The sequence below is a fragment of the Rhinatrema bivittatum genome, chromosome 16 (genome assembly GCF_901001135.1).
Source record: "Rhinatrema bivittatum chromosome 16, aRhiBiv1.1, whole genome shotgun sequence".
Taxonomy (NCBI): domain Eukaryota; kingdom Metazoa; phylum Chordata; class Amphibia; order Gymnophiona; family Rhinatrematidae; genus Rhinatrema; species Rhinatrema bivittatum.
Window position 1 is genome coordinate 46,276,706 of NC_042630.1, and position 12,198 is coordinate 46,288,903.

The 12,198-nt window shown below is 47.3% G+C and overlaps 1 protein-coding gene across 3 annotated transcripts in view; it reads right to left on the bottom strand.

Moving 5' to 3' along the window:
* LOC115078138 (C-type lectin domain family 2 member D-like) overlaps positions 1 to 11,972 on the bottom strand; it is a 38,365-nt gene extending 26,393 nt beyond the window's left edge. The window contains exon 1 of one of the 3 annotated variants that reach the window (XM_029580819.1): positions 11,719 to 11,972. In XM_029580819.1, the coding sequence (XP_029436679.1) occupies positions 11,719 to 11,815 (97 nt within the window). In that variant the 5' untranslated portion in view covers positions 11,816 to 11,972. Of the gene's footprint in view, positions 1 to 3,499; positions 3,686 to 11,718 lie in introns of those variants that run through there. The other 2 variants (XM_029580818.1, XM_029580820.1) reach the window with 2 other exon arrangements.
* Between the last annotated feature and the right edge of the window lie 226 nt (positions 11,973 to 12,198).

Genomic DNA, 12,198 nt, shown 5'->3' on the forward strand with positions numbered 1-12,198 from the left:
TACTGGAACCAGGCAGGCACTATAGCAAGATTCAGGTACTGGAACCAGGCAGGCACTGTAGCAAGATTCAGGTACTGGAACCAGGCAGGCACTGTAGCAAGACTCAGGTACTGGAACCAGGCAGGAACTGTAGCAAGCAGGCAGGGTCCAGGCAAGTACTGTAGCAAGCAGACAGGATCCAGGCAGGTACTGTAGCAAGCAGGCAGGAACGGAGCGAGTTCCAAAGGCAACCCACTCCGGGGCACGGAGCAACTGGGAACCGGATGGTAACCGCGTTGTAAGGCAAAGACTGAATGTCCACGGCCGGCTTATCAAGGCTGCGGCGTCTGACGTCAGGAATTGGGCAGAGTCACCAATGGCAGGAACGGGCCTAGAAAAGCGTCCAAGTGGCGCGCGCGCCTAGGAGCAGGGCATCCATGGGAGGCTTCCCGGCAGCGTTGCCCCCATGGGGACACCGCCGAACAGGCCACCAGGAGCGGGAATGGGTCCAGGAACATGGAGGTAAGGGTCTGGGCGCGGCACTCACGGCCAGAACCGTAACAGTTTCATGAAGAATGGTAATGTTTCTCTTTTTCCATTGTTGCTCTGCATACAGAGGCTGGCTTGTTGTGGGTTCCAGTTCAGTTCTTCGCAGCACATTTCTGTTCATACTTTCTGATCTCTTTATTCTGTATTTGGTCAGGGTCTCTCTGTGTTCCGCATGTGTGACCGAGGTGAGGTATTTTGCTGGCATTTAATTTCTGTGTAGGGATCTATAGCAGCCTGGTTTGTTCTGTTTTCCTAAATAGAAAGTATATTGGTGTTCTAGGACCTGGTGTAATATATGCAGTGTTGCCTTTTCATAGATAAGGTTGTTTTGGTATGGGAGGGTTACTATATTGTAATGGTAATTATGTTTGTTCATGGCTTTCTGAGGGCCAAGCTCACATCCAATACGCATTACAAAAAGTCTAATTCCATAGGAGCTCCAAATGAATTTTCGCAGAGTTCTCTGGTTGGCAGCACAGCAGTGCATGTAAATTTAAATATCACAACATGCATATTTTGTCTCACAAGACTGCACTTGAATGCTCTTTTTCATGTAAAATTTGTTATAAATGCATAACTGAATCATGTGAGTCTGTAAAGGCTGTGAGGCTCTGTGTGTGTGTGTGGGGGGGGGGGGCATGTGTGCGAGGCTGTAAGGTGTCCCTAGGGTACCTCATATCCTTCCCTATCCATGGGTTTGGGGGGGGGGGGGGGCGCGCATCAGCTTTAAAAACTACAGACTGCAGGAGGGAGCTGGGCTTTATCTGATGGGCCCGGGACAGAGACTGAATGACTCAGGGAGGGGAGGGGGGCAGCACAGTAACTTCTCACCCAGGGCAGCAAAAAAGCAGGCACCGGCCCTGACTACAGAACCGTGACCCTGAAATTTCACCTTAGTTGCATGCTTTCAGTTTTCTGCTCATTTATTGGATTATACTCCTGTTGTTTTCTGTTTCTATGCTTCTATGTAAGTAACGCACTGGAATCCACTGCAAACCTTGTACTGGAAAGTTGCAGAATATAAATATTTTTTTTTAAATAAATCCCGGCCTGCTCGCTGGGAGTAACCCAAGGTAATTTACCCTGGGGCAGGACTCTTCACAGAGCATAATCGCCCAGCATAAGAATTACCCAAAGCGGAGGTTGCTCCTGAGCCAGAGGGCATCTGTTGAATGTTAATGATAGATCCCTCTCAGTGATAAGTTTGAAAAATGCTCTCGGCTGCCAACGGTGAAAGGGAGGAAAGGCTGCTGAGGTCTGGACTGGCTGTGACTCGCTCTACTGGAGCGACACGAGAATTATGCAGACACTGCAATGTTCAAACCCAGCCTTTCAGACCCTGCACAGGTCCCTTCTGTTGCTGATTAATGAATCACATGCCCCACGCAGGTACCCAGCTAAACAAGAGGGCTTTTATCTAAACCTTCTTCTACCAGTCAATGGCACTAAATAAATTAAATATGAGGAAGACAGGAAGGGGAAAATTAAGCAACAATGATCCCAGTAAGAAATGGCTAAAAGCCACTGCTGAACCAAAACAACATCCATCCTGTTACCTGCCGGCTTTCATTTCAGTGCTAAGGGGATAGGAGGGTTTGGAAAGATTTGCAAAACTTCTACTTAGATTCCCAATTGTGGAAGTAACTCTACAACAGGAGAGCTTTCCAGAAACGGAGGGGCAAGGCAAGAATTAAAAATGGTGCACACCTTTTCTTCCCTGAAAAAAGAAAACGTATTCAGGGCAATGCTCACCCCAGCAGCTTTTACCTGCAGGATTTGCACCAATAATCCAAGCAAAACTAAGGAGGTCATTTTCAAAGGAGTTATGTACGTAAACGTAACATACGGTACTAGTCTAGCAATTTTCAAAAGCCACGCCAGTAAAAGTGCACTTATATGAGTAAATCCTATGGACAATTCAATGGCATATATTCTAGCAATTTTCAAAAGCTCACTTACTCCAGTAAATGCTTTTTAAAATCAGGCCCAAAGTGAAAAGTTGTGCTTTGATTATTGTTCCAAGAAAAAGTACCAGTAGAGATCTGAGATGCAAAGCTACACGTGAGGCTGCCTCCCCTAATCTAACGGCCATCCACTGGTAGGCTCCTAAACTAGGCGGCAATGTTACACACATTGAATGCCACTCTCACTTTCAAATGCAAAGGGTATTTCCACAGCTAAAATGCTATGTTATCCACAGAAATTGCTTTCAACATGAATTGTTTATGATACAGACATACCAAACACTGCTTGTTCTTCTTCTTGCTAAAACTTCTATCATACTCTGCTTCTTCTCCAAGTTAGAACCATCCTTGTTTTATTGTAACTGATTTTTCTGCACACTTTTATAACTTGTTATAATGTTTAAATGTATACTCTCATATTTATGCCCGTTTATAATGTTTGATCACCCCTTGTTTTATGTAAACCGACATGATACGAATTCCGTGAATGCCGGTATAGAAAAAACTCAAATAAAATAAATAAAATATTATGAAAAGAAAGTAAGGAGACCTAGTAGTAATAAGACCAAAAGAGAAGGATCGAACACTGGGAGGTAGAATGATTTTTGTTGCTGCAGAGGTGGGATTAGAACTCAGATCTCCACGTTCCACTGCTCAGTTTATGCTAAACTTCTGAAGCAAACTTTGTCATAAGGCAGAACTGAAACTGCGAAAATAAGGAAGCGCCCACTGCTGTGCAACATCCAGGACCTTATTTCTGGAGCTAGCAAGAGATTGCTCTATCCTGGACTCTGGCTCGGAGGTTTAATTCCTCCACCTACCCCTACCGAGGGTCCCTCACCCCCTTCCCCGGGCCTCGCCCCCAGGAGACTGTAGCCGGAGCGGCACTGACCAGACCTCTCCTCCTCTTCACCCTCCTGCAGTGCGATCAGGGCGGGCTGGAGAGCCGAATGCGCGGCCAAGTAGAGAAGCAGAAATCGCCAGCCGAGAGCTGCGCTCGCCCTTACCCTGCCCGCCCCGGGGGGCTCTCACCGCCTCATCCATGCCTTCTCCTCATTCTCAGAGCCTGGCGCTGCATGGAGGGGAGGGAGGGGGATTTCCACGGAAAGGGAGGAGCGGTGACGACTACGAGGCGGCGCCCCCCGGAACTTTTATCTTCTCTGCCCTCCAACCCTCGCAATTCCAAGAACTGCGGCACCAACCAAGCCCGTGCGATTTACAGCCGGGAAACGAGCTGCCCCCACCCCCGTCTGATCTGCAGGGAGGACGGAGGGGGTGCAAAAGGAGGATGCAGCTGTGCTGCTGATTTCCAGCCTCCCACATCAGATTATTCATGGGAAGGTCCTAGATCACTGGGGAAAGTCTCCAGCCTGGGTAAAAAGTAGCTAGAAGTATGAGGGTGCCCAGTGCTGGCAGCATAAGACTGGTAGGGAAGGAGGGGCGAGCCTCACACTCGTACACACTCTGGCTCGCTCAGAAACGGACACGCACAGACTCACAGTCGCAGCACCGAGGCAGGCTCACACACACTCTCAGAAACTGACACGCACATACTCATTCAGTCACAGCGCTGAGACAGGCTCACTTCCCACACTCTCAGAAACTGACACGCACATACTCATTCAGTCACAGCGCTGAGACAGGCTCACTTCCCACACTCTCAGAAACTGACACGCACAGACTCTCAGTCGCAGCACCGAGGCAGGCTCACACACACTCTCTCAGAACTGACACGCACATACCTGGATTCAGTCACAGCCCTGAGGCACGATCACTCACACACACTCAGAAATTGACATGCACATAGTCTCAGCGCTGAGACAGGCTCACACACACACACTCAAACTGACACACACATACTCGTATTCAGTCACAGCCCTAAGACAGGCTCACTCACACACTCAAACTGACACACACATACTCATATTCAGTCACAGCCCTAAGACAGGCTCACACACACACTCAAACTGACACATACATACTCATATTCAGTCACAGCCCTAAGACAGGCTAACAAACACACTCTCAAAAACTGACAAGCACATACTCATATTCAGTCTCATACAAATTCTGAGATGCGCTCACTCACACAGTCTCAGAAACGGAAACACAGTCCTATTCAGTCACAGCCCTAAGACAGGCTCACACACACACTCAAACTGACACGTACAGACTCGTATTCAGTCACAGCCCTGAGACTGGCTCACCCACTCTCAGAAACTGACACACACATACTCGTATTCAGTCTCACACACATTCTAAGATGCACTCACTCACACAGTCTCAGAAACTGAAACACATACTCGTATTCAGTGACAGCCCTGAGACAGGCTCACTCACACACACACTCAGAAACTGACATGCACATATTCGTATTCAGTCACAGCCCTAAGACAGGCTCACACACACACTCAAACTGACACGCACAGACTCGTATTCAGTCACAGCCCGGAGACAGGCTCACTCACACACACTCAGACTGACACATACATACTCGTATTCAGTCACAGCCCTAAGACAGGCTCACACACACACTCTCAAAAACTGACAAGCACATACTCATATTCAGTCTCATACAAATTCTGAGATGCGCTCATTCACACAGTCTCAGAAACGGAAACACGAACTCCTATTCAGTCACAGTCCTGAGACAGGCTCATTCTCTCAGAAACTGACACGCACATACTTGTAGTCAGTCATAGCTCTGAGATAGACACACACACACACTCTTAGAAACTGACACACACATAATCGTATTCAGTCTCATACACATTCTGAGATGCGCTCACTCACACAGTCTCAGAAACTGAAACACATATTGCATTCAGTCACAGCTCTGAGACAGGCTCACTCACACACAGTCAGAAACAGACATGCACATACTCAGTCACAACTCTGAGACAGGTTCACTCACACACTCTCAGAAACTGACATGCACATACTCACAGTCACAGCCCTGAGAAGGCTCACTCACACACTCTCAGAAACAGACATGCACATACAGTCACAGCTCTGAGATAGGCTCACTTCCCACACTCTCAGAAACTGACATGCCCAGAGTTGCATTGTCTCAGTCTCATACACATTCTGAGATGCGTTCACTCACACAGTCTCAGAAACTGAAACACATACTCGTATTCAGTCACAGCCCTGAGATCACTCACACTCTCTCAGAAACTGACACGCACATACTCATTCAGTCACAGCGCTGAGACAGGCTCACTTCCCACACTCTCAGAAACTGACATGCACAGAGTTGCATTGTCTCAGTCTCATACACATTCTGAGATGCGTTCACTCACACAGTCTCAGAAACTGAAACACATACTCGTATTCAGTCACAGCCCTGAGATCACTCACACTCTCTCAGAAACTGACACGCACATACTCATTCAGTCACAGCGCTGAGACAGGCTCACTTCCCACACTCTCAGAAACTGACATGCACAGAGTTGCATTCTCTCAGTCACACACATTCTGGGATGCACTCAGACACCAACACATGATCACGCACTCTCTCAGATATAAACACACTGACTACCTGTCCCTTCTCTTGGGCTGCCTAACCAAGGGCACTACAGAAACATCGTGTAAAATCTGTGCACTTGTTGTCAGCTCTCTGAAGCCATCTGTACATGCCCTCCTCCCTCCACTCACTGTATCCACTGAACAGCCCGGCCAGCTCACACAGAGCCCTGACTAGAAGGGCAGATAACTTCTACTGATTCCCAGCAGCACAGGAAAAATAAAATTGAGGAACAAAACATCGCCCTCTCCTTTTCTTCTGCTGCTTTCAAGTTTCTCATAAAGTGGTGATAATCACTCAACGCACAATTAAACTCTGGAATTTGTTGTCAGAGGATGTGGTTAGTGCAGTTAGTGTAGCTGGGTTTAAAAAAGGATTGGATAAGTTCTTGCAGGAGAAGTCCATTAACGGCTATTAATCAAGTTGACTTAGGGAATAACCACTGCTATTACTGGCATCAGTAGCATGGGATCTTCTTGGTGTTTGGGTAATTGCCAGGTTCTTGTGGCCTGGTTTGGCTTCTGTTGGAAACAGGATGCTGGGCTTGATGGACCCTTGGTCTGTTCCAGCATGGCAATTTCTTATGTTCTTATGTAGTTAGTGAGATTGCTTGATATGAGGCCTATAAGTTCTCAGAATGCATATTCAATTTTTCTTAGCTTGCCTGCTAACAAGAAAGGAGTCATGAGCTCAGATATATTAACGAGGCGTGAATCATGAGGCTATCTGTGCAGATAACAGGGAAAACAGAAGCTCAGCAAGCTAATGGCACCTAACCTGCTGATGTGGTTAGCACAGATGGCAAGGACTAGGGGTGTGCATTCCTTTGGAATGCATTGGTAATCCGCAACGTATAGGGCCATATTCGTTGTATTTGTGGGGAAGCGAAACGTATTGCGATTCCCCACGAATACAACAAATCTTCACTGAATTATTCAACAGTCTAAAGGAGCGAATTTACCTCCCCCCCACCTTCCTGCCCCCCCCCCTCCCCCAAGACTTACCAAAACTCCCTGGTGGTCCAGCGGGGGTCCGGGAGCCATCTCCTGCACTCGGGCCGTCGGCTGCCGGTATTCAAAATGGCGCCGATAGCCCCTGTGACATAATAAGGGCAAAGGCTATCGGCGCCATTTTGATTACTGGCAGCCGATGGCCCGAGTGCAGGAGATCGCTCCGGTACCCCCGTTGGACCACCAGGGATTTTTGCCAAGTCTTGGGGGACCCTCCTGACCCCCCCTGTCAAGAAAGCGATCTGAAGCTGACTCCACAGTTGCTCTGGGGAAGGGGGTGAGAGATGCAGTGCTGTGGTGGTGAGGGTGAAAGATGAGTTGCTTCAGGGTGGATTGTGAGACTGTTGTGCTGAAGGTGGGGGAAAAAAAACCACACAGTGCCTATGTAGCAAACCTGGCAAACCAATTCAGCACTTTTCATGGGAAAGGCAGCAATGCAAACATTGCAGTGTGCCACACTCAAACTGACACGCACGGACTCGTATTCAGTCACAGCCCTGAGACAGGCTCACTCACACACACTCAGAAACTGACACGCACATACTCAGTCACAGTATGTGACAGTGCACCTCCTATTGGGAAACTAGAACAAGCTGCACTGCATCAGATCCCTACACAAAACCTGCACGCTATCAGAATCCCTCACCTCTGTCACACACACGCAGAACACAGATCCTCACCAAAGACAGGATAAGTGATTGCCGTCTAGAAACTGAAAGATGCAGACAAAAACTGAACTGAAAACCCCAGGAAGCCGAACTCTGTATGCAGTGCAACGCTGGGGAAATAAAAACAAATGCATTTCTTTCTGCACTGTGCAAATTACAAACAGATCAGAGATGCACCTTTAACAAGCCTGACAGTCAAAATCTGCGCTGGATCATCCAGACTGTCTGCTTGCTCATCCTGCTGGGAGATCAGGGCTTTCTTCATCTGCTGGGGAAGGGGAATCAAGAGCCCATGCAGGACACAGAAGGCAGAGCAAGCTCGAGCATGCTGATCCAGGTTTCTGCTACTCGGATTGTTCATCTTATGAACCCAGCGATATTTATCTAACCTATCGCCCAGAAGCGAAAAACATTCAAATATTCCAGTGATTCTTAGGAATGAAGAAAGCGTTTGATGTCCACGTGAGCCCCTTCTTCAGCACCAGATCAGTGACCTTCAGGAAGTCTGGAGGGATGGAGGAGTCACACAAACGTCACAGTCTTGGAAGCATTGGCAGGCTGGGGAAATTGAGAAGTGGGGCTAAACCGAAAGGAGTTTCAGCAAAGACAACAGGTGTTCACTTTGACTCTGCACTTTCAAATTGTTGAAACTGTTAAATGACCTTTTTTTTTCTTTACAATTAAGCCTAGTCTGGCATCCCTGCAGCACACAACTAGTAAGGTCCCTCTCCTCATGGTGAACTCAGTTTAGCGCTCCTCTGTCACCTCCCGTGCAACCAGCCGCTAGCCCAGTCACTCAGGCCTGTACCAATGGCCAGCCAACTCGGGACCTCGCGAGCCACACAGTGGTGGCAGTGCATGCAAATCTCTCTCACACACTCACTGTGAACATCCAGAAAACCCAAGGACTCTCCAGGACCAAGGGTGCTCAATGAACAGGTGGCTGCCAGCCTAGTTACATGGCACAGTGACCGAGGCTATGTATTCCACAAGTCCGGTCGAGTCTCCATCCACATAGATTAAAGGAGAATATCACAGTTGGGCAGTTTCTAAGCCCTAGTTATTATTATATCTATGCATATGTACACATTTGTGTGTTTATGTATTCCACAAGCCGGTCGAGTCTCCATCCACGTAGAGTAAAGGAGAATATCACAGTTGGGCAGTTTCTAAGTCCCTAGTTATTATTATATCTATGCATATGTACGCATTTGTCAGTTTATGTATTCCACAAGCCCGGTCGAGTCTCCATCCATGTAGAGTAAAGGAGAATATCACAGTTGGGCAGTTTCTAAGTCCCTAGTTATTATTATATCTATGCATATGTACGCATTTGTCAGTTTATGTATTCCACAAGCCCGGTCGAGTCTCCATCCACGTAGAGTAAAGGAGAATATCGCAGTTTGGCAGTTTCTAAGGCTGAGCCGCCTTTGCTCCAGTGTGGAAGAATTTAAAAGCCAATCTGTTCACACGTAAGAACGCTTTTAGCAGAGGGATAGCCACGAAAAGTCATAAAGCCACCCTTAGATCTGCAGAAGTTTCACGGGAGCTGACATCGATGCCACCAAGAGCGTCTGCACCCGGTAGTGCACAGATACCTCCGGTGCACCGGCGGCAGAGTCATCGATGTCACCTCCCGTGAACCTCCAGCAGTCTTAAGGCTGGATTTATGATTAATCTTGTTAAGGTTGTGGGATGTGGGATTATGTGCGGATGTGCAGAGGGAGTGAATGGTCTGTTTTAAGAGCTGAAATGAGTATTTTCAGTTTGAAACACATTGGGTACAATATATATGTGGTGGTTTGGATAACATGATTTACTTAACAGCCAAAGAAATAAAAAGATTTATCATTTTGTAGTTGACCTCATTTGGAATTATTAATGCACATTAACTACATAGAGAGTGAAGCAGCACACATTGGGGGTAATTTTCAAAAGGAGTTACATGCGTAAATGTAACTACTATTGTAGCAATTTTCAAACGCTATTTACTCACGTAAAGTGCATTTATGTGAGTAAATCCTATGGACAATTCAATGGCATATATTGTAGCAATTTTCAAAAACCCACTTACTCGAGTAAAGTGCATTTACTCGAATAAAGCCCAGTTTTACTCAAGTAAATGCTTTTAAAAATCAGGCCCATTGGGTTCAACTACTCAAAAAATATTCTCAAAAAATATTCAAAAACTTTGCACCTAAATATACATATAATATCAATAGTGCTAATTTGTAGAGTAGAATAAACTAATTAAATACATACAATTAAAAAACTTAACACATCATATAGAAACAATCCTTCATACAAGTGCACACATACTCTAAATATATAACAGGTAACATGTTTCCATTTTAACAAACCAAAAAACCTTCGTAATGAAAACTAAGGCTGAGAAGCTCAGCACAGGAGAGGTGGCTGTCAGTGCCGGCTGGGAAATCAGATGCTCAATACGAGCGCCCACTTTTCCCTGCCACTGGCTGGCACAAGATACACGGCCTGCACTGTCTATCCTGTACATCTATCTTGGGCGACCAGGATTTTTTTTGTTTAGAGCCTTTTTTTTTGTACTTTAACCTGCTTCCTGTGGTTCCTCCAACTTAGCATCCTTGCAACCAGGGGCGGATTGGCCTTTCGGGGGATCGTGCAATCCCTGCTGGGCCGGTTGCTCCAGTCACGTTTTCTGCCGTGCGTGACCTTAACGGAGCCGCGTTCGGCAGACCATGTGATGTGCCTGGGCGGCGAATCCCCGGGCCGGTCTTCCTCGGGAATCTGCCACTGCTTGCGACGATACTAAATGGAGGAATCACAGAAACCAGGAATGGTTATTTTCCCAGCGAGCCCTTGAGCGTGGCATTCCCTTTATGACAGCCCCAGGCTGGCGTAAAATTAGCCGCATTGAAATGGGTGCCTTAGCCACATGGGACATTTTTGGAATCGTGGAAACTAGCTAATAGCCTCATCTACATGGAATTAACATGTGATAAGTGCTTTTAATTACTCGCACCATTGGATGTGCATTTTGGACGCGCCAATCCCCGTATTGCATTGGGGTTATGGATGTGCGTTCCAAACCCCTGTCCAATCGCGTGTTGAGCTGTGAGCTGGGGGTTGGGGAGGGTGTGCGCATGCGTAGTCTGGCTCCTCCTGTTAGATGCAATATTAAAGAGGCAGAGGAAAGAGAAGGAAACTAAAACATGAGTGACCCCACCCTTAACTTCCGATTGTAACATGTGCTAAAGGAAGAGGAAGAGCTTTTTATCATGGCTCATGCTGAATCGGAGACTGCCTGAAGAGACCATCTCCGGCTAAGCGCATTATAGAGAGACAAATAGCACTGCTCAAGTTGCACGTTTTACTGGGAATGTTTGTTTCTTTATTTTAAATTCCCGATGCAATTGGATCGCATTACCTTAGGGGCCGATGCAATTCGGAGCGCTCAGCCGAGTGCACTCTTAACCTGCAGTCGGATGCTGGTAGAATAAGTCATGAAAATTGAATGCCAGGTTTAACCGTGTCGGTTTTCGTGATTGGTCCAAATGTCAATTTTTTATTTTTTTACTTTTGTTTCTTTTATTTTTCATCCTACCGCCAATAAACCTGGCGTCAATTTTCATGACTGCCATCCGCCGGTCACAAAAACCGACGCCGGGTTTATCGCGTCGGTTTTCGTGGCTGTCGGCCGGTAAGGAAAACCAACTCCGATAAACTCGGCCTCGGTTTTCGTGACCTGTGTGCGGCAGTCACGAAAACCGATTGGGTTCGCGTTAGCAAGGATGCACTAGGGTCGCCTCGCCTTGCTAAAGTGACCCCCTAATTTAAATACGGCACTGGGGCACGTGAAGAGAGCGGGTGCAGACTGTTCAGCGCCGCTTTCTACCTGACTTTATTGCATAGGTCCCTTAGTGCAAGGGGAATTAAACGAATATTTTGCGCATTAAAACTGCACGCGCGGTGCCTTTAACGCGCTGACATGCCCGCGATAGCTGCGGGAGGCTCGAGCTCCGGGGCTGTCCCTGCCTTACCCCGTTTCAGCCGGGAGGTATCTCCGTCCTCCGCGGAGAAGCTGCGGAGAGCCACTCCCTGCCCCTCCCTTTCTTCCGCCTCATCCGCCCTCCTCATCACAGGGCAAGAAGAATTAAAGCAAACAAAAAAAATCTACATCCGGACAGACTCCGATTTACAAAACAATGCACGAGAAGAGAGAAAAGCGAGCAGCAGCGAGAGAAACAAACAGCAGGGCTGAGCTTTCCTTTCAATACTTTATTTTTTGTTGTGTAAGCCTAAAGGAAACGAGCAGTTTCCTTTAATCGGAAGCCCCGCCCCCTCTTCCCTCATCGGAGCCGGACCTGCCTCCCGGTTGCTTTCCGGAGTTGGGGGTGGTGCTTTGAGTTGTTTCAGGCGCGCATCAGGAGAAAGCTGCAAGAACAGCAGCCCCAGTGCAGGTTTGTTTCAAACAAGCTTGAAGACGTTTTCTGAATTGCTTCATAAAGTCTCGTTATTAG